At 33.8% G+C, this 19,955-nt stretch overlaps 1 protein-coding gene across 1 annotated transcript; it reads left to right on the top strand.

The window, feature by feature from the left end:
* The first annotated feature begins 221 nt into the window (after positions 1 to 221).
* LOC140954475 (uncharacterized) lies at positions 222 to 2,581 on the top strand. The gene is made up of 2 exons (XM_073404159.1): positions 222 to 1,568; positions 1,805 to 2,581. Exons 1-2 carry the CDS (start codon positions 1,064 to 1,066, stop codon positions 1,849 to 1,851), a joined length of 552 nt encoding a protein of 183 aa, XP_073260260.1. The 5' UTR covers positions 222 to 1,063; the 3' UTR covers positions 1,852 to 2,581.
* Positions 2,582 to 19,955: the final 17,374 nt, after the last annotated feature.

Below are 19,955 nucleotides of genomic sequence, written 5' to 3'. Positions count from 1 at the left end.
TGAAGACTATCACAATCTAGCCTTAATTACTGGAGAGACGTTGAGTGATCTTGGAGCTCTAACGACAATATGTTCAAACCAAGATGACATTCCAATCAAGCCTATAAATTCAGGAAGTTCAAACTAACAGGAACTCTGCATGGTAGTTTAGCAAACTTACAGGGATTCTCTGCTATCAAATTCTCTATTATCAAGTTGTCATTGTAACAAACTCCTCTGCCATGAAGCTATCATCACAATAAATCAGCATTGTCATCAACCAGATTTCATGGGATCCTTTCCTTTTATTTTACATCTGAATCATTATATCTAATTAGTTTAAATACTTCACTTGTACAGCCTAGTTGTTCACGTTGAAAAGAGAAGAATAGAAACTGAATATTCATTTGAGAAAAACACTCTGTCAGCTCAGTTTATTTTTTTCTTTATGGTATCAGAGCCTTTGTGAACACTAGGCACAACCTATCGCAAATACTACAACTTATCCTCTCTTCATCTTCCTTCTTACCTTCCGCTCATTTATTCCACAATGACTACCTTATCACTCCATGTTGGGAACTTCATCACCCTCCGACTTACTCCAAACAATTACCCCTTGTGGTGTGAACAAGCATTGGCTCTTGCTGAGAGTCAAGAAATGGTCAGTCATCTCACAAATGAAGATCCTGCTCCAACAAAATACACAAACACAGAAAACTCAACCCCACAATTAACAAATGCTTTTATAGCATGGTGAAAGTTAGATCGTCTCCTTCGAGGGTGGATCATTGGAACACTCTCAGAGTAAACTCTAGGACTCGTTGTTGGTCTCGACACAGCTCATGCTGTTTGGGAGGCTCTCAAAAATGCATATGCACAAGACTCACAAGAACGTGAGTTCACACTGCAACAACAGGTAACCTACCTTCGAAAGGAAGACAACACAACAATCACAGAACACATTCGAACCTTCAAAGGTCTCTGTGACAACTTATCAGCCATTGGAAAACCTATACCAGACCAAGAAAAAGTCTTCTACCTTCTCACCAACCTTGGTCCTCATTATGAAACATTCACAACAACCATGTTGAAACCTCCCAGACCATCATACTCTGAGTTGGTCTCTCAACTCCAAAACTTTGATCAAAGGCGTAATTGGTTCTCCAACCCCACAGACATCACAACTCCTTCTCTCACTCATCAATTGGCTTTTTATGGACAGCAACAACAACGTCCACAATCAAACTCTTTAGGCTATCGTGGCCCCTCACAAAAATTCAATTCTAATGGTCGTGGATTCCAAGCTCAACAGCGAAGGGACTCCTCTTCATCAAATTCACAGCGTAGACCTCCACCACATGGTGAGCGTCGCATGACACTAGCAGAGAGGGATCAATACTGTGATCAACAATGCCAGTATTGTGGGATGACAGGCCATGTTGCTAAAATATGCTGGTGGGTGCCAAAGAAACCCACTCAACAAGATGAGATTCCACAAGCACTTGCAGCACTCACTTTGGACACCACCATTGCTGACACTGAATGGACAACGGACACTGGAGCTTCCAACCATATGACAAGTAAGCCAGGTATGTTAACAAACATTCGTAAATACTCTGGTGCTGACTCTGTGCTAATTGGAGATGGGTCTTCCATGTCATTTCTTGCAATTGGTGATACGTGTATAAAACAAAAAACATATGTCTTACCTCTCAATGATGTTCTATTGGTTCCAAACTTAACAAAAAATTTACTTTCCGTAAGCTAGCTAACTAATCAATTTCCTGTTAATTGTGAGTTTTCTAATGTTGATTTTTGTGTTAAGGAACGGGAAACAGGACAGGCAGTGATAATAGGGAAACGCAAGGGTGATCTCTACGTCCTCCCTGCTTCACCAGAATTGTATTTCTCTCATCAGTTCAAATCAGGCACAACAGAAGTTTGGCATCAATGTCTAGGCCATCCTCAGTCTTCAGCATTACAAATGCTAAAAAATAAAGGACTTATTGATGTTGTAGGGACAATAAAATTACAACATCTTTGTGATAGTTGCCAACTAGGAAAACTTAGTCGTTTACCTTTTTCTAAATCAGAACATTCAAGTACTGGTATCTTTGAAAAAATTCATTGTGATTTATGGGGACCAGCACCCGTTTTATCAATTGCAAAATTTAAATATTATGCTTGTTTAGTGGATGATTTTTCTAAGTACACTTGGATTATTCCCTTGCGCAACAAATCTGATTTCTTTAATGCATACTTAGCTTTTGAAAAATATGTTATTAGACAGTTTAACAAGCAAATTAAAATATTTCATTCAGATGGAGGTGGTGAGTTCATCAATTCAAAACTACTGACTCATTTTCTTTCTACAGGCATTGTTCATCAGATATCATCACCATATACTCCTGAGCAAACTGGTATAGTTGAGAGACACCATAGGACCATAAGAGAATTAGGAATGACTATGTTATTTCACAGTGGAGCACCCTTATTCTTATGGATAGAAGCCTTCACCACGGCAGTATATCTTATGAATTGCTTACCTTCTTCTGCTCTCAACTTTGAAACACCATATTTTGCACTTCATGGGACACACCCAAATTACTCCTCACTCAGAACATTTGGATCTAAATGCTTTCCTTACACTTGGGATATATGAAAACACAAATTTGATCCAAAAACACTTCCATGCATTTTTGTAGGTTGCAGTGAAAAGCATAAGGCTTATAAGTGTTTTCATCCAACAAGTAAAAAAATTTTCATCTCTCGTCATGTTGTCTTTGATGAATTAATTTTTCCATACAAGCTTATCAACAAATGTTGCAAGACAGCCAATCAACCACAAGTAATTAGTATTTTTGATTCTTGGTTACCACATACTGATAACTCTTCCAATGCAGGAGCAATTATGGACTCTGCCTCACTCCCATGTCAAAGTCTGTTGCTGCCAAATGACATTAGTACTCTATAAAATTTCTCCCTATCTACAGATCTCACAGAGTCACAATGGCAATATCCTATTGTTGAGTCACAGACCAGTCCAGAAATTAATGCCGAAAATGGGTTTGCTCACAGCATAATTTCACTAGACACATCTCTATCACAAAGGTGTCAAGAGTCTCATGGGTCAACACAAGAAATTCCTTCTCTGATTATCAATGAAACACCAAAAGTAGCACCGCTGACTCATTCTATGGTCACTCGGTCTAAACAGGATATAGTAAAGCCAAATCCTAAATATTCCTTAACCACCAGCACCTCTGCTAATATACCCCGTGAGCACCTCTGCTAATATACCCCGTGAGCCTCACAATATTAAAGTTGCACTAGCACATCCTGGTTGGAGAGCAGCAATGGAGGAAGAGTTGGCAGCACTACATCAAAATGAGACTTGGAAATTGGTTCCACGAACATCAAAGATGAATGTCATTGGTTCTAAATGGGTGTTTAAATCAAAGCTCAAACCAGATGGTTCTCTAGATAGACTCAAAGCACGTTTAGTTGCAAAAGGGTATCATCAAATTGATGGAGTAGACTACACCGAAACTTTTTCTCCAGTTATCAAACCAGGAACAATTCACATGATAATTACCATAGCCCTTGTTCAGAAGTGGCCCATTCGGCAATTGGATGTAAAAAATGCCTTCTTGCATGGTTTAATTTCTGAAGATCTTTACATGCAACAACCACCAGGAATGGCAGACTCTCAACATCCGACACATGTTTGCAGACTACAAAGAGCTCTTTATGGCCTAAAACAAGCACCACGTGCTTGGTTTGACCGTTTCAGTGCATTTCTTCTTAAATATGGTTTTTTTTTAGTTTATTTGACCCTTCATTGTTTATTTTCCATTCAGATTATGGCTCATTGATTTTTCTCCTCTATGTAGATGATATGTTGCTCACAAGATCAACTCCAGCACTGGTATCCAATTTTATTATGGTGCTAAGTAGTGAATTCACAATGAAAGACTTAGGCCCTATACACCACTTTCTTGGAATGGAAATCACACCAACAACAAGTGGCCTTCATCTATCCCAGTCACATTATGCATTGACAATACTTGAACGATCAAATATGGTTGATTGTAAGCCTATGAGTACTCCTCTTGAAGCTAAAACAAAAATATCTTCCAATGATATTCTCATGGAAGACCCAAGTTACTATTGTGGAATAGTAGGAGCTTTACAATATCTTACACTCACTCGTCCTGATCTATCATTTAGTGTTAATTATGTATCTCAATTCATGCATGCTCCCACAATGACGTATTTTACGATATGTCAAAGGAACAATTGAAATGGGATTACATTTTTCTTCGCACACCACACTTGATCTATTTGCTTTCTCAGATGCAGATTGGGTGGGGTGCCCTACAACAAGACGATCCACTACTGGCTATTGTATATTCCTTGGAGGAAATCTTATCTCATGGTGTGCAAAAAAACAGTACACAATTTCTCAGTCAAGCACAGAAGCAGAATATCGTGCAATGGCTAACACAACGGCAGAACTCCCATGGCTGGCTTTCATTCTCAAAGATCTCTGCATCACACTACCATCCCCTCCCATTCTTTACTACGACAATCTAAGTGCACTTCACATGACAGTGAATCCGGTATTCCATGCCCGAAGCAAACATATCGAGTTGGATTATCATTTTGTGCGCGAACTTGTTGCCCAAGGACTGCTTGTCACTCAACATATCTCATCAGGCAATCAAGTTGCCGACCTCTTCACCAAACCAATGTCAAAAACGGCTCTTAAATATTTCCGCAACAAACTTTGCCTCCAGCCCCGACAAAGTTTGCGGGAGGGTGTTAACCATCCATCACAGATAGATATTACTGGCACTGCCAACAATTATGAGAGTCAATGGAGAAATAAGGATACACAAGATTCTTGGAGAAAAAAGGGTGAAGACTCTCACAATCTAGCCTCAATTACTGGAGAGACGTTGAGTGCTCTTGGAGCTCTAATGGCAATATGTTCAAACCAAGATGACATTCCAATCAAGCCTATAAATTCGGGAAGTTCAAACTAACAGGAACTCTGCATGGTAGTTTAGCAAACTTACAGGGATTCTCTGCTATCAAATTCTCTATTATCAAGCTGTCATCGTAACAAACTCCTCTGCCATGAAGCTGTCATCACAATAAATCAGCACTGTCATCAACCAGATTTCATGGGATCCTTTCCTTTTATTTTACATCTGAATCATTATATCTAATTAGTTTAAATACTTCACTTGTACAGCCTAGTTGTTCACGTTGAAAAGAGAAGAATAGAAACTGAATATTCATTTGAGAAAAACACTCTGTCAGCTCAATTTACTTTTTTCCTTACCTAATTCCGCCACTGCTTCTTTTTATTGCCATAAGACTAACACACTCTAAAACACAGCGTCAGCTCCCTTTTAGGCCAAAACAGCAACCTCAGAACGATCGACTCATCACCATAGTCGGTGTCTCTCTCTTCCACACCTGTAACAAGCAGCCACAATGCCCCATCTCTATCTCTGACCTGCAGAAACCACTGCTAGATGCTCATATCCAATGAAAGAATATGTTTAGCTGTCTAAAGTTGTAGTTGATTATGTTGGTGGAGTTCCATTGGCTCTTGAAGTCCTAGGCTCTAATTTGTTTAAAAGAAGCATCACTCACTGGAGAAGTTTTATACAGAAATTGCAAAAACGTCTTCCACATGAAATTCAGACGCAACTTATAACTAGTTTGGATGATTTGGATGGTGAAGTGAAGGGTATGTTCATTGATATTGCGTGTTTCTTTAATGGTATGGATAAAGATTACGTGGGAAAAATACTCGATGGTCGTGGTTTTTATCCAGAAATGGGTTTTGATATTCTCAGGGAAAGATCCCTTTTAACTGTCAACAGTGAGAATGAGTTACAGATGGATAATCTCTTACGAGACATGGGAAGGGAGATCATTCATCAAATGGCTCCAAACCATCCCGGAAAGCGTAGCAGACTTTGGCATCGCGAAGATATAATGGATGTACTCGATGAATATTGTTCGGTAATAACTAATTGTTCTTCATTTAGGCAACATTTGATGAAAACTTTTTCCACAGAAGCTTTGCCATGATAATAAACTATTGTTTCCTGTTTAATTCTTGTTGTTTTTTAGGGCACAGAGGTAGTGGAGGGTATCGTGCTAGACGCTCAATCATCAAAAGATGTAGTTCCGAGCACATCATTTGCACCAATGACATCTTTGCAGTTGCTCAAATTCAGTGGAGGACAAGTCCGCGGACACTACGAACATATTTCCAAGGCATTGATATGGCTTTGCTGGCATAAATTCTCTTTAAAAACCTTACCACACAAATTTCGATTAGACAGCCTAGTTGTTCTTGACATTCAGCACAGCAATATCAGAGAACTCTGGTATGAAGCAGATGATAAGTCTTTTGTTTCCATAAAATAGTTTGTTTTAGTGGAAGTTATGTTTCTATTTCCTTGCTCACTTCGGTTTTTTTTTTTCTTCTGGCTTCGACAGTGTCTAAACAATCTGAAAGTCATCGATCTCAGCAATTCTAGGTTCTTTGCTAAAACACCAAACTTCTCTGGACTCCCTAGTTTGGAGAGACTAATTCTAGAAAATTGCGGAAGTTTAGCTGAAATTCACCAATCTGTTGGAAAATTGAAAAATCTTGTTTTCTTGAATTTAAAGGGATGTGGGAGGCTAGAGAAGCTTCCAGAAAGCATTTTTGAGTTGAAATCTCTTGAAACTATGAACCTGCTGGGCTGCACTAGTCTTAAGAAATTGCCAGAGAAATTGGGTAATATGAAAGTCTTAAAGGATCTCCTATTAGATGGAACCGGAGTTGACAATCTACCCTCTTCCATTGGAATTTTGAAGAAGCTCAAAAAGTTATTGTTGCGTGGACTTGGACCTGGTGTTAGTTTTTTTTGTGAATCAGCTTATTATCCTTCAGCCTTGACTCTGAAGAGCTTGTTATCAAGCAACAACCTTTCCTGCCACCCTCCTTCTCTGGTTTGAGCTCATTGACAACACTCGATATTAGTAATCGCTATTTATCTAACAATGATATTTCCATCAATATGGGGAGTTTATCTTCTCTCCAGGATCTGAATTTGGCAGCAAATGATTTCTCCGAGTTGCCTTCCGGCATTGGCCACCTTGCGAAGCTAGAGAAATTGGACTTGTCAGACTGTCGAAATCTTCTATTTATCTCAGAGATCCCCTCGAGTTTAAGAGCTTTGGTGGCACGTGATTGCGGATCATTGGAAAAGGTGTCAATTCAGTCAAAAACAGCGCCGGATCTGTTACTGGGTGGCTGTGGAAAACTAGCTGAGATTCAAGGCTTGGAGAGTGTAGAAAACAAACCAGTCATTCGAATGGAAAACTGTAACAATTTGTCAAACAATTTTAAGGAGATTCTTCTTCAGGTTTTGTCCAAGGGAAAGCTTCCTGACGTTGTTCTCCCGGGTAGCGATGTACCGCATTGGTTTATGCAATATCAAAGAGATAGATCTTCCTCAACATTTCGTATACCATCCATTTCTCTTTGTTCTGCTTCTATCAGAAAAAAGAAAGATGATCATAAATTGTTTTATACACGACCATACGTGGACATTTCTTCAAGGCATGGAGGTTATGATGGAGATCATTCTTGGGTGATCTATATATTAGTTGTATTATAACTTTCAATATGAATTTCAGAGATTCAGATTCAGATCTCAGACTACTATACATAGTGTTCTCTAGCTTATTTTTAGAACAATTTAAAATTATCAACATTTAGAATTTATCAAAAGTCGAGTTTTTTTTTATAATCCAATTTTAAATTATCAACAATTTTAAAGTTGAAACTTCATGTGAATATGCAGCTTTTATTTCCTGTGAAATCAATTTTAAGTTTATAAAGATCGTTTGCCTTCTCAATGTTTTATAATCCAATTGATGGACAGCCGAAGAAAGGAACCAGCAATTTCAAATTACGTGAATACAACTTAGTACCTGATCAGTTAGAGAACTCCTCAGTATCTGATGAATTGGGATAAATGAAACAGCTGAAGATGTATAATCACATAAAATCTCAAAGGAGTTTAATGGTTGGATCTTCAAAGATACAATCTTTATCATAAATCGCTGACGTGAAAACCCCTGCTTTTAATTTATACGGGCAACAGTATGAGTATTTTGGTGCTAAAGGAGTAATTATCTGGATCTTCTATTGAGAGCAGGGTTGAGATTTTCATGGAATCATACCCAATGCAATCCCAGAACTCATGCTTGAGAATAAAATGCCAAACAAAAACTGAGGTTTCCTTTTTTCACATCTATTTCTTTTTTGATGAACATTTTGTTAAGGCCTGAATGAAAAAGAAAGTTCAAGCCAAAACCAGACAAGGCTACAAAGGATGTGGCTGTAACCCAAAACAAGAAAGAAGAGTAATCTCCAAAAACCAAAAGTCTACAGCCCACAAACAAAGACAAAAAAACACATATAGAAATATTAGAGAATAATATAAATTATATTCTCAACCTCATCTAACAACTTAAATTTTTAGGTTGAGATGGTTCTTTAACAAGGAACAAGAGAGAAGGTCATTCAGCAGCTAGAAAATGATCTAAATAGACAAACTGTCAAGAACCTTGCGAAGAAACACAATACTGATGAGCCAAAAAACTATCAATATCTCGATGCATTAATGGGTTTCTGTTTTCAATAATATCTTTGTGTTTATGTTGTTAAAGAGAAATATAAAATAATTCTTGAAATCTTAAAACGATTCTTTGTTAAGCCCACAGATTAATTCAATTCGTTAAATTCTTTGTTTCTCTACTTGTACAAGTAAAGATAGATATACTGAATTCTTTGTCTTTTTTCTCCATCCTTCTTCAATGTTGGGATTTTTTTATTTAATTTTTCATTCGATTTATTTTGAACATCTTTAACATTTGAAATTTTATATGATTCGTAATATGGTCTCGTATGAACATCTTTAATTAGCAATTGCTATTTTATATGACTTCCCAGTTCCCACACCGGAATCTGTGGCTAATGAAGGGGAGGAGCATGCTAACTACTGAATTTCCAAGAACTTGATCATGATGCATCTACTCCGTTAGCAAGTTCCCAATGAGCTGTCAAATTAAAGATAGATAAACGTGTTATTGGTTGGTGAAGCTTTCATGGCATATACAGAGAGGCCTCCAATGCGACAGCTTGTGACATTTCATGACGGATTCATTGTATAAGTAAAGAAACAAGAAAAGAAAAGAAAAGAAAAGAAAGAAAGGTTGTCTCGGACCATTCAACCACGATTAAAAAAAAGCTACAAAGCTGTCAAATTCAGGAATGTGAAAGCAAAGAAAACCACAATAAAGCTGCACTGGAAAAAAAGGAAAAAGAAAAACCACAATAAACCAAAGAGAATCAACGTGACTTCCCTGAAACTAGGTATGTATAGCTGAAAACAACTCCTAAATGATATTTACCTTGACGGTTAATTAAGGTCCTTCTCCCACCCCACACTTCACGGCGTCTAGAAATGAGCAACCTTTCCAATTTCCATTCCTTCTTGGAAATCACCTCGCAAGTTGGACTCTATCCTATGATTTTTAAAGCCAAATAAGGTACCAAAAAAAAACATTAAGGTTGTTGGATTCAGAGAGCATATTCCCGCCATTTTTGTAAGAGACATGGAATGGAATCAGTTAGTCAGTGCATGTAGGTGTCATTTCTCTAGTACTGGTAGCCACTAATGATATGCCTCGTCAAGTATCTTTGCTTAGCTTAGCTTTTCTTTCGGGTAGTGATGGGCAGTGTCGAATTTATTTATTTTATTTAAAAATAAATAAATTTATTATTTTATTTTTAAAAAAATATTTTTAATATCAACACATTAAAATAATATAAAAATATTATTTTCAATCAAAAATATTTTTTTTAAATATAATTTCAATCACGAAAATAAACACTTTATGTACTCCAATCAAACATGTTCTTCAAATTTAATATGTTAATTTTAAAATAATATTAAATTTGTATTAAAATATATTTTTTTCAAGAATAACAAATCTACTCCCATGTCCCATCTATCTATTTATTTCTTTAATATAATTGATCAATTTATATAAGATTCTTTGAAAAAAAGAAAAATTACTAAAATAAAAACATATCAAAATAACTGAATCAAGATATTTTAAAAGGAAAAATATAAATTTTTTTAAGTTTTTGATAAATAAATGAATCAATCAATGACACAAAAAAAAGAAAAAAACAAAGGAGGAAAAAGAAAGTGATATAAAATATTGGGTTGAGTGTGTGGTCCTAGCTCAGGCATGAACTGGGCCTGCTCCATGAAACAAAATTTTCTACACAGGCCTCTAAGATCCCTTTTTTAACACAGTTAGCCGCAGTCTAGGCCCAAACAAAATAAAAAGAAGCTTGGAACTTAGACAAATGTGTGTTTGAACCCACAATCAAACGGTTAGAATCCAATTTTCTTAAAGCCACTTCGTTTGTCTTTGAAAATCTTTGACAACCAATTGTAGAGATATTGCAGGAGGCAACACACAGACATTACAAGCATATTTATACCAATATATATATATATATATATATATATATATATATATATATACATACATACATATAAAAAAAGAAATTTCATGGTTTGGAACTCAAGATTTGATTTTAGGATATATCAAAAGCTTACACAACTCTTTAATTTTGGCAATTGTTTGTCCTTTGAATTAGTTAAATAACATCCCTCTTGAACATTGGTCTAGGCATATATTTGATCATCAAATTAAAGTAAAAAATATATAATTAACAATATAGCAGAGTCATATAAAGTTGGGTTAGGAAATATAAAAGCATGTTATTTGTTATGTTATTAAAGAATATTAAAATGAATCTTATAGCTTTTCGTTATAATAGATTCACTCAGGCTTCAATTTAGAAATAAAAAACAGAGATAGTTTTTATAAATATGTTTAGATATGCTTGGTATTTAGAAGGCAAGAAACATAAAAATAATTATAGATAGTTCTCATAAATATCAAAATTCTTTATATTGGTATTTTAATATTTTTAAAACAAAAACAGAAATGATTCTTAAGAATCAAAATTCTCATTTTTAAATTTGAAAGGACCATTATTCCTAATATTTGCTTTTATTAATGACCAATAATTAGTCAAATTGAAAGAATTCAATGAATGAGGAAAACATTAAAAAAAACAAAGAAAATGATTGTCGGATCTAATATTTTATAACATAAATTTATTTGGCTCTATATATTTATTTTTCTATATTTTTCAATACTTGAATGAAAAAGACTAGTTGAAAAATAGTATAAAAAAATAAAATTGTTGATTGAAATCGATTTCAATAACAAAAAAAAAAAAAGATTGGTATTGATGTCAAGGGCATTTTCATCAAAATTAAAAAAATGGCTAAAATTTCAAAAAATATATTTTTTTTTAAATAATTGTAACAAAATACATAATCTAAATATATATGTGTGTCAAACCAAATTAACAATTCCAGATACATATATTGAATTCTGTCTTTTTTCTTCATCCTTCTTTAATGTTGGGATTTTTGTATTTTTTTTAGATTTTTTAATTTAATCATTCGGTTTATTTTGAACCTGCATTCATGATATGTTTTAATTTGATTTATATAAGATTACCTCATTTAAACATCTTTATATTTTTATTCATTTGATTTATATGACTTCCCGTGAACCTACAATTGCAATTAAAGTAGTTTATCATGAAACACTTACAATTTCCAAGAACTTCATGATGCATCTACTCTATTAACTAGCAAGTTCAAACCCAATGAGCACGATAAACGTGTTATTGGTTGGTAAAGCTTTCATGGCATATACAGAGAGGCCGCCAATGCGACAGTTTGTGACATTTCATGAAGGATTCATTGTATAAGTAAAGAAGAAAAGAAAAGAAAAGAAAGGAAAGGTTGTCAAATTCAGGAATGTGAAAGCAAAGAAAACCAAAATAAAGCTGCAATAGAAAAAAAGGAAAAAGAAAAACCACAATAAATGTGTGTATTAAAATATATATTTTTAAGATATTGCTTTGAAATGTATTTTTTTCAAGAATAACAAATCTACTCTCATATCCCATCTATCTATTTATTTCTTTAATATAATTGATGAATTTAAATAAGATTCTTAAGAAAAAAGAAAAATTACTAAAATAAAAACATGCCGAAATAAATGAATTAAGATATTTTAAAGAAAGAATATAATTTTTTTTTAAAAGTTTTTGGTGAATAAATAAATCAATCAATCAACACAAAAAAAAGAAAAAAAAATAGAAAGGAAGAAAAAGAAAGTGATATAAAATATTGGGTTGCGTGTGTGGTCCTAGCTCAGGCATGAACTGGGCCAGTTCCATGAAACACAAATCAAACGGTTAGAATCCAATTTTCTTAAAGCCACTTTGTTTGTCTTTGAAAATTGTTTCCATATATATATATATACTAGTCTTGGTACCCGCGCTATGCCGCGGGTATTTTTTTGTATAAAAATATTAAAAAAAACAACAAAAATTTAAAAAATTTTGGGTTTTTTTTGTAAGGCCATACCCAAGAATCTTGGGTTTGGCTGCAACGCCTGACCTAAAAATAATATTTATAATATTAATAATAAAATTAAACTTACATGATCCAAGTTTAAGTGAGCTTAATTGCAACACCGGACTTAAGAATTTTGGATGTGGGTCTGGCTATAAGGTCGTGTTATAAAAGTGTGATAATTAAATAAACTAATTTAAAAAAAAACAAAGAAAAAAAATCAACATGAAGGAAAAAACTAATGAAGAAAAAGAAAAAAAAATGAATTAATTGGGTTAACCTTTTAAACCAGGTTATCCCGTAAAACCTGAGATTCGCGTAATGAAAGTTTGATAACTAAATAGAAAAAAAATGACGGGTTTACCCATAATTAATTGGGTTAACCCATCAAACCAAGTTAACCTGTCAAGCTCAGGATACGCATCATGAAAGTATGAAAGTCTGATAATTAAATAGAAAGAAAATTAACTTTAACAAACTAAACTAAATGAAAAAAATAACTCGTCAAATCAGGTCAACCCATCAAACTCGAGATCCGTATCATGAAAATCTGATAACCAAATAAAAATTTTAACATTAACAAACTAAATCAAACAAAAAATTCATTAAAAAAAATTAAATTCTATTTAGTTATCAAACTTTCATGACGCAAATCCCAGGTTTTACGGGATAACCTGGTTTAAAGGGTTAACCCAATTAATTTAATTTCTTTTTCTTTTTCTTCATTAGTTTTTCTCTTTCAGTTGATTTTTTTTCTTTGTTTTTTTTTAGTTAATCTATTTAATTATCACACTTTTATGACACGACCTTATAGCCAGACCCACATCCAATATTTCTGGGTCCAGTGTTACAGTGTCTTGAGTTTTGGCTGCAACACCTGACCTAAAAATAATATTTATAATATTAATAATAACATCAAACTTGCATGACCCAAGTTTAAGTGGGGGTGGCTGCAATACCAGATCCAATAGTCTCGGATGTAGGTCTGGCTGCAAGGTCGTGTCATATAAGTGTGATAAATTAAATAGATTGATTAAAAAAAAAAAACTAACAGAAAAAAAACTAATGAAGAAAAAGAAAAAAAATGAATTAACTGGATTAACCCGTCAAATCTGGAATTCGCATCATGAAAGTTTGATAACTAAATAAATGAAAAAAATTAACGGGTTTACCTAAAGTTAAATTGGGTCAACCCATCAAACCAAGTTAACCCGTCAAGCCAGGATATATGTTATGAAAGTCTGATAATTAAATAAAAAAAATTTAATACCAACTAAATCAAACAAAAAAATTCATTTAAAAAAATAAAAAAAAATTAAAAACAAAAAAAAAAATAAGACAGTTAAATAATATAATATAAATATAATAATAATATATTAATAATGAGTAAAGTGAGGCGTGAAAAAAAAAAACTTTACTGATGCTTAGGAATAATATAATATAATATAATATAATAATAATAATATATTAAAATGAGTACAGTGAGGCTTAAAAGAAACAAAAAAGAAAAAAAAAAAGACTTTAATTCACTGATGCACAGTAGGCGTGGGGAAGCTACAGTGTTTTCCCACGCGTTTTAGAGTTCTACTAGCCTTGGTACCCGCGCTATGCCGCGGGTCTTTTTTTTTGTATAAAAATATATAAAAAAACAAAAATTTCAAAATCTTGGGTTTGGCTGCAACACCTGATCTAAAAGTAATATTTATAATATTAATAATAAAATTAAACTTGCATGACCGAAGTTTAAGTGAGCCTAATTGCAACACCGGACTCAAGAATTTTGGATGTGGGTCTGGCTATAAGGTCGTGTTATAAAAATGTAATAATTAAATAAACTAATTAAAAAAAACAAAGAAAAAAAATCAACAGAAAGGAAAAACTAATGAAGAAAAAGAAAAAAAAATAAATTAATTGGGTTAACCCTTTAAACCAGGTTATCCCGTAAAACCTGAGATTTACGTAATGAAAGTTTGATAACTAAATAGAAAAAAAATGACGGGTTTACCTAGAATTAATTGGGTTAACCCATCAAACCAAGTTAATCTGTCAAGCTCAGGATACGTACCATGAAAGTATGGAAGTCTGATAACTAAATAGAAAGAAAATTAACTTTAACAAACTAAACTAAATGAAAAAAATAACTCGTCAAATCAGGTCAACCCATCAAACTCGAGATCCGTATCATGAAAATCTGATAACTAAATAAAAAAAATTTAACATTAACAAACTAAATCAAACAAAAAAATTCATAAAAAAAAATTAAATTCTATTTAGTTATCAAACTTTCATGACGCAAATCCCAGGTTTTACGGGATAAACTTGGTTTAAAGGGTTAACCCAATTAATTTAATTTCTTTTTCTTTTTTCTTCATTAGTTTTTCTCTTTCAGTTGATTTTTTTTCTTTGTTTTTTTTTAATTAATCTATTTAATTATCACACTTTTATGACACGACCTGCCAGACCTACATCCAATATTCCTGGGTCCGGTGTTTACAGTGAGGCTCACTTAAAACTTGGGTCATGCAAGTTTAATTTTATTATTAATATTATAAATATTACTCTTAGGTCAGGCGTTGCAGCAAAACCCAAGATTCTTGAGTTTGGCAGCAACTCCTGACCTAAAAAATAATATTTATAATAACATTAAACTTGCATGACCCAAGTTTAAATGGGGGTGGCTGCAATATCAGATCCAATAGTATTGAATGTAGGTCTGGCTGCAAGGTCGTGTCATATAAGTGTGATAATTAAATAGATTGATTAAAAAGAAAAAAAAACTAACAGGAAAAAAAACTAATGAAGAAAAAAGAAAAAAAATTAATTAACTGGATTAACCCGTCAAATCTGAAATTCGCATCATGAAAGTTTGATAACTAAATAAATGAAAAAATTAACGGGTTTACCTAAAGTTAACTGGGTCAACCTATCAAACCAAGTTAACTCGTCAAGCCAGGATACATGTTATGAAAATCTGATAATTAAATAGAAAAAATTTAATACCAACAAACTAAATCAAACAAAAAAAATTCATCAAAAAAAAACAAAAAAAATTAAAAACGAAAAAAAATAAGACAATTAAATAATATAATAATAATATATTAATAATGAGTAAAGTGAGGCGTCATTCACTGCTGCTTAGGAATAATATAATATAATAATAATAATAATACAAATAAATAACACAAAATACAAACACACCATTCACTATTTTCATTTCTTTTTTCTTTTTTTTTTACATCCACATTACGAATACAAATACAAATACAAATTTAAAATAAATAAATAAAATACACCAGCACACACATCCCCTTTTTTATTATTATTTTTCTTTTCTTTTTATTTTTTTTCTTTTACATTCACATATTACAAATTTAAAATAAATAAACAAAAATTACGTTAAAACTTTAAAATTTACAAAATGGTCCCTCAAAACTCCCGAATTTTGCACGGAAGGACTTCTGGGTATGAATGAACAGTTCCGGCGCGTGGAACCACGCCCCACCGCCACTGGCGGCGCGTGTGTTCACGCGCCGTCGTGAAGAAACCTGGGAACAGCAGATCCCAAAGGGCTTTCTTCTTCTCTGTCTTCGCCGGCATGACCTGCAACAATCAAAGACGCACATAACAGTTGATTTTACTATGTTTTTTTCTTTTAGATCAGTTTCGTTTTTTTCTTTTTTAGATCTTGCAATCAAATCCTTCTATTCCTGGTGGCTAGTCCTTCCTTCTTTAGATGGCGGCTCTGTCGGAGGCGGGAGCGTTGGAAGTCGGAGCCACGAGTGGCGGTGGCTGCCGATCTGTGGACGGCGCTGCTGTGGCTGGTCTGTCGGTACTGTTGAAGCTGGGTCGGCTGAGAGAGGGGAGGACGCTGGAGGTGGCTGAGAAAACAGAGGACGAAGGAGCGGCGCTGCTGTGGTGGACGGCGCTGCTTCGCCGTTGCTGTTGAGGGAGGAGAAGGCTGGTCTCCGTCCGGTTCGCCTTTTGCTCCTGCAACTGAGAAGGTAAAGGGGTTGTTGTGGTCCAAAGGCTAAAGGAAAATGGGGGAAAGAGAGGAGTGAAATTGAGGGCTGTGTTGATGAATGGTGGCGGCTTTCTTCGTGGGCTGAGTTTGGCTGGCGAGAAGAAGGAGAACCGTGAGGAGCTCCAGTGAAGAAGAAGAAGAAGAGAAAAAGCTGAAGAGGGCGGTCCGGTGAGGAGAAAACAATTAAAACCCCGGGGAGGCGGCTGTGTTTGGTTTTTTTGAAAGACAGGAGGGGGCTGCAGCTCCACAAGAAAATCCTTACGTTTAGGTTTTCTTCTTTTGTTTTTTTTGTGATATTTCACTAATGAGTATAGTGAGGCGTTAAATAATAATAATAATTAAAAAAAAAAAAAACAAAACTTTCATTCAGTGATGCACAGGAGGCGTGGGGAAGCTACAGTGTTTTCCCCACGCGTTTTAGAGTTCTTTAATATATATATATATATAAGCCACTTTGTTGGTTGTACGTAGAAAAAAAGACACGGAAAACAACAGCCCGCATGTCGGATGTGAGAATAGATAGGCTGAACATTGTGGCTCTATTTAACTACTGTATACATGATGATTTCATCACAGAACGTTTTCAATAAATACTTACTTTATCATTATTATCAATATCTCGATGTGAGAATGGGTTTCTGTTTTCAATAATATCTTTGTGTTTATATTGTTAAAGAGAAATATAAAACAATTCTTGAAATCTTAAAACGATTCTCTGTTAAGCCCACAGATTAATTCAATTCGTTAAATTCTTTGTTTCTTTACTTATACAATTAAAGATAGATATACTGAATTCTGTCTTTTTTCTCCATCCTTCTTCAATGTTGGGATGATGCATAGCATACTAACTACTGAATTTCCAAGTACTTCATGATGCATCTATAAACGTTTATCCTTCTTCAATGTTGGGATAATCTCTATTAATTAGCAAGTTCAAACCCAATGAGCACGATAAACGTGTTATTGGTTGGTGAAGCTTTCATGGCATTTACAGAGAGGCCTCCAATGCGACAGTTTGTGACATTTCATGACGGATTCATCGCAAGTAAAGAAACAAAGAAAAGAAAAGAAAAGAAAGGTTGTCTTGGACCATTCAACCACGATATTAAAAAAAAAAAGAAAAAAAAAAGAGCTACAAAGCTGTCAAATTCAGGAATGTGAGCGCAAAGAAAACCACAATAAAGCTGCACTGGAAAAAAGGAAAAAGAAAAACCAAAACTAACGTGATTGGCTGCAGTGATACGTACGTTCCGTCCACTTGACTAAAGAAAAACCAAAGAGAACATGACTTGAATGGCACAATCCGGGGCCAAGGGAGTTCACCAATTGTTGAATCTCCATGTTCATGATGCATCAAGTCCATTCGGAGGTTTAAACCCAATGGGCACGATAAACAGGTTGAGGCTTTCATGGAATGATGATGCAACTCTGGTGAAAAACTTCTTTTTTTTTTTTATTATAACCCGGGGTATCCGAGATAGCTTACACGTATCACGACTAATCTTCGGATCCATTGAACATCCTGCAAGCCCAGTAGACAGGTAAGGCACCGCGAGAGTGACGGATGTGCACACTAAGGCTTGAACCCAAGATGCAGAGGCAAGGAAACCCTTGCCAGGACCACTAGGCTACAAGCCTCGGTTATGGGGAAATACTTTTTTTTTTTTGTAGTTTAACGTGGGTGTTCGGGCCAGCTTGCGCGCACCTCGACTAATCCCACAGGCCTTGAAGTTAACGACCATGTAAGCCTCCAGTGGTCATCATATGAGCAACCACAGGGCTCGAACCTGAGATCACAGAGGGAGCAAACCTCTTGGTTCCAATTTTTTTAACATGACAAGTTGTGACATTTCTTGGCTGATGCAACACTAGTGGCCAATTTTTTTTTTTTAAATCATTTCAATTTAAAAAAACTTAAATTATTAGATAAAATTATAAAAATAATTTTATATTATTTTTTAATATAATCTCTCAAGTAAAAGTTGTTTAGACTTAAAATTTGTATATGTCCAAACTATCTTCTCTTTAATTTTATTAATTAAAATAAGGTTATTAAAATTCAGATTTATGATTGTTTAGTTATCAAAAATCTCGATATCATATCAAATAATCGTTCCAACAAAAAAAAACTTGAGCTATCATGTAAATTTCTAAAAATAATTTTATATTGCTCCCTAACACTATTTAATTTCATGAAGCATAAAAACAACTGATGTAACTTACATTATAGACATGCATGGTGTTACATTATAGCATGAAAACTATTTTAACACTATTTAATTTTATAAATTCTAGAAAGTTACACCCTCGTGAAGATTTCCTGAGTCAACGAGTCAATGTACATGCATGGTGTTACAACCCCTTTTTTACCTCCAATTTCTCTACGTGTTTTCAAAATTATATTACAAAACCCAAATTAGTAAGACCTTATCAGAAAAATCCATTGACTTTTTTTTAAAATAATCTTTTTAAAAACAACTTTTTGTTATTTATTAAAAAATAATAGGATTAACATTGGTTAACTCTAATGACGTATGTCTTATCCTAATTGATCCTTAGAGGTTATTTGGCAGTGTGGTTGCGATTACTTTTTAAAATAACTTTTTGTGTCAACATACATGTCAATGATTTTTTTAAAAAAAAAATTATTTTTGACATCAGCACATTAAAATGATTTGAAAACATTAAAAATATATTAATTTGAAGTAAATAAAAAAATAATTTTTTTTTTAATTTTTTCAAAAATATTTTTTGAAACGCAAAAACAAACAAGCTACAAGTTTAGCTTAATAACTATGAAAATAACCATGATATGTGTGAAAGGCATAAAAATACGACATACTCATTAGCAATTTGCGAAGGCAACGTTGAGAAAAATATCATGAATATTGAGTAATGAAACAATATTAAATATTATCGCACTAGGTATGTTTGTTGATGAGTCAGATAAGTTTTTGGATAAATTAAACCTTCATTTACCTATCTGTATTGTTATTATATAATCCATCTGAATTTTTATTTTTGATATAAACACAGTCATATTAAACAAAATATTTTTTTCTTAGTTATTTTTATTTTTTTTATTTAGTTTAGAAATGAGCTACGGATTTTGAACAAATGAGCCGGCAATTAAGAATCTTTAGAAATTATAGGACTTGGAAATGAATTTCCTAAGAACAAATGAATTTTCCATTAAAAACTGATGTCACTGTTGTTGACGGATGTCAAATTCTGTAAAATAAGAACAAAGATGAATAGGAATTTCACAATTAAAAATTCCAATAAATACTCCATTTATTTTTTTCTATAAGTAGCTATCATTGGAGCCTAGGATCTTCATCTGCCATAGC

The sequence above is a fragment of the Populus alba genome, chromosome 13, assembly GCF_005239225.2.
Source record: "Populus alba chromosome 13, ASM523922v2, whole genome shotgun sequence".
Classification (NCBI taxonomy): domain Eukaryota; kingdom Viridiplantae; phylum Streptophyta; class Magnoliopsida; order Malpighiales; family Salicaceae; genus Populus; species Populus alba.
Note: the sequence above shows the minus strand (reverse complement) of the source record. Positions and strands in the feature narration are given on the sequence as shown.